The sequence below is a fragment of the Entamoeba histolytica genome, genomic scaffold, assembly GCF_000208925.1.
Source record: "Entamoeba histolytica HM-1:IMSS scf_1104750516639 genomic scaffold, whole genome shotgun sequence".
In the NCBI taxonomy this organism is placed as follows: domain Eukaryota; phylum Evosea; order Mastigamoebida; family Endamoebidae; genus Entamoeba; species Entamoeba histolytica.
The window spans coordinates 20,266-24,131 of record NW_001914868.1 but is presented as its reverse complement, the minus strand read 5'-3'; the positions used below and the strand labels follow the sequence as shown (position 1 = coordinate 24,131).

General features: G+C 21.7%; 1 protein-coding gene across 1 annotated transcript in view, besides 1 other annotated feature; it reads right to left on the bottom strand.

The window, feature by feature from the left end:
• Positions 1–674, bottom strand: part of EHI_022730 (signal recognition particle 54 kDa protein, putative) — a gene marked incomplete at both ends in the record, with an annotated part of 780 nt that extends 106 nt beyond the window's left edge. Inside the window, one exon of the mRNA XM_001913400.1 lies at positions 1–674. This exon is cut by the window's left edge and continues 106 nt beyond it. Within this exon, the coding sequence (XP_001913435.1) occupies positions 1–674 (674 nt within the window).
• A 352-nt stretch (positions 675–1,026) lies between these two features.
• Positions 1,027–2,375: a repeat region.
• Between the last annotated feature and the right edge of the window lie 1,491 nt (positions 2,376–3,866).

Below are 3,866 nucleotides of genomic sequence, written 5' to 3'. Positions count from 1 at the left end.
TCAACTGCATCTTTAAATGCTTTTGCTTGTCCAAATGCTGCTTGTCCAATAGCTCCATCCATTACAAAAATAATTGAATCTGGTTTAATTGCATCACGAACACTTTGCATTTCTTTAAATAACTCTTTATCTTGTTTATGTCTACCTGATGTATCAACAAGAATTATATCATTTTTTTCCTTTCTAAAGGTACGAACTCCTTCACTAGCAACTTTTACTGGATCACTTTCTTCTTTTATTCCAAAAAATGGTACTCCTGCTCGTTTAGCATTCATTTGTAATTGTTCATATGCTCCTGCTCTAAATGTATCTGCTCCAACGACAGCTGGTTTATATCCTCGATTTTTATAATACAACGCAAGTTTTGTAATAGTAGTAGTTTTACCTGCTCCTTGTAAACCAACCATCATTAATACACATGTTTTTCCTTTCTTAGGTTTAAATGCTTCAGTTTTTGGATCAACTAAATTGATAAGTTCTTCAAAAACAGAATCTTTTATTAACTTTCTTTTGTCAATTCCATCAGGAATATCTTCTGAATTAATTTTCTTTTTTATGTTATTTACCATTTGTCTAATAAAGATTGGATTGACATCTTCCCCTAATAATGACGTTTCAATCTCTTTTAATAACGTATTAATAACTTCTTCATCTACAACAGTAGATGAAGTCATTTTACGTAATGCTGTCACAAGACTTGACCCAAGTTGTGAAAGTACCATTTCGTTGTACCAATACTAATTTTCAGTTATTTATTTTTTTATTATTTTTTTCTAGTAGTTTTATTAATTATAAATTGTGGAAGTAATATATGGTGTGAAGTAGAATATAGTAAATATAAATAGTAAATGTATTATAATTCTATAAATTTAATTTTTGAAGTAAATATAAAATTTTGTTTTTTCTTTTTTGTTATTATTTATTATATTATTTTTATTATATTTGTTTTGCAATGAAAAAAATAAACGGAATAACTTTTTCATTTATTACTCCTTCTTATTCAGAATGTTTATTTAATATTAATAATAAAATTTAATTAAATAAGTATTATTAGAACTAGTTTCTTTATTATTCCTAGCTTAGGGGAAATAATTCAATTAATACTCATTCTTATATTATCAATATAGAGTTTATTTGATTATGATAGAAGCAGTATTCAATGACATACTTCATGTTTGTAATTACTGGGTTTTTAGCTTCTTTAATGATGTCAATTTCAATTTTTATTTCTTTAATTAATCTATTACTTTCTTTATTTATTAATCCATTTATTGAAATTACTACTGGAATTGTTTTGACATCTTTTATTTTCTCTATTTTCATTAGCCTATTCTTTAATTCATTATACTTATTTCTATTCTTCAAATACACTCAATTAATATTGTGATATTCAACATTAGTCATATCAAATAATAGACCAGTTTTATTCTTTTTATCTAATACATATATATCTGGTATTTTGTGGTATTGTCATTCACTTTTATGCATTATTTGTTTGTTCATGTCATAGTGATGTCTTTATATTTGAATATTGTTTCATATGGGGGTTTTTATATTGTTTATTTCATGTATATTTTCTTATTAATCCCTCCAATATTATTATGCCTAAATTGTCATGTTTTTCTATTTGTGATTTTTTATGATAAATACAAGATAGTAGAATGTGTTGTACTGTTGCTATCTTGTCTTTACAAAGTGTTGAGTATTTCAATCTTTCATTTTTCATTATTTTTGATTTTCTATACCCACAAAATATTGCTCCATCTTGCATTTTAGTTAATTGGAGAAATGCATTCTTTTTAATATTGATTGACTTCCATGCTTTCACTGTAGTAGTTTTATCTACTCCTTTTGACTCAAATCATCGTCTAAAATATCCACTAATTTGATAACACTTCCATTTTTTGATGTATTTGTCGGTCATTAATTTTTTATTTCTACTACTACTTCTTTTTCTTTTTTCTTTTCTATCCCTTCATTTATTATTTCTTCTATTTTTGTTTCATTGATTTTATGAATTAATGTTTTTTAATTCTATTCCATATTCCCTTCTTACTGTACCATCTATCTAATATGTTATTTCCAATTTCACTTTCTCTGGTACAGTAGTACATTATTGTTCTAATTATTTCATTAACATATTCGTCCCTTATATTTATTAATCATTCACCCATTTCTTCTAGAGGGACATACAACCTATCTTTGGAGTTTCACCAATGTATTTTGCCTTTCTTAAATATTTTCTTATCTCCAAATCAATTTTGTCTAGGTCAGTTATTTTCCAATTTACAACTGATGCTGAATATCTGAAGATAGGGATTACTTCCGTGTTTATTCTAGTAATACATCTTCTATTACTACTTTCATCAGTGTTTGACATTTTATATTTTAAATAATAATGAAATAATTTAAAGAATGAATAATCATGAATATGAAATCGAATATAATAAAAATAATAAAAATAAAGATAAAATTCAATTTATATAACGTATCAAATATATATAACAACATAAGAAATGAAGATAAAATAACATAAACGAATCGAGAATATATTCAAATAAATATAAATAATAAATATAAATATTAAAGAATAACATCAGAAAATAAATTTTCAAAAAAGAAAAAATAAGAAAATATCAGAATAAACAATATATTCTAATTAGTATAATATATTTAAAAATGATATAATGAAATGTTATGAAAAATAAATAATGAATAAATAAAAATGATAAATAAAAATAATTATCAAAAAGAGAAATAACATAAAAACAACATATTATTAATAATAAACATGAAATTAAAAAATGTCATTATAAATTAAATTGTAATTTAAAGATTCATTCACTTCTCTTGAATTAAAATAATAATAAATGAAATAATCAATAAAGAAACTATTTGTTTTATAAAAAGAATGAATTACTTCAAATTAAAATAAAGAAAATATAATATATATAAACATGAAATATTTAATGAAATAATAATGATACTAATAAATAGTGGTATATAGAAATAACTCATAAAAAATATCCTTAAAAGAATGAATTAATCTCATTAAACAATAGATACAAAAATCATAATTAATCAATTTAATGTAATTATTTTTATTCTTCATTATTTTAAATTGATTTAATTTATTTTCTATCTCTTTCTTTTCTTTATTATTCTGATATTTTCTATAATAGATACTTTTATATTTATTTCTTTATCTTCCAACAATGTACTTATTTCTCAATTCTAATTACTTGTTGTTATTCTGTCAAAATCACAAAAAGAAGAAGAAAAATCAAATGATAATCTTAAAATTAATTTAAAATAAAAGAATTGAAATACAATAATAAATAACAAAGAAATAATGAAAATATAATAGAATGAAAAAAAAACAATAATAATAAAGTATTTTGATGGTAGTATTAAAATATTTCAATGAAATATTGAATAATTTCATTTTAATCTATTTCATTTATTTCATTATTCAATAATATTATTTCATAGTAATGAATTATTTCATACTTATAATGAATGTGAAGAAATATTTGAATATGATTGAAGAATAAATAAAGAAATAATAATGGATGAAATAAATCATTCAATACATTTAAAAGAGAAAGAATAATTGAAAAATATTCAAATCACAGAATATACAAAATATGATAAAATATTGAAATACACTATCAATTGAAGTTAAATCAATTAAAATTGAATATCTAGAAGGTATTTATCATTCAAATCAATTAATATTCAATTAACAATTATTGCAATAATAACTAGTTGTTTCTTCAAATATGTTTCATTAACAATCATCATTCATCACTAATTACATTATTAGATATGGATGTTTGTATAAATGTTGATGTAAAAAAGAATAA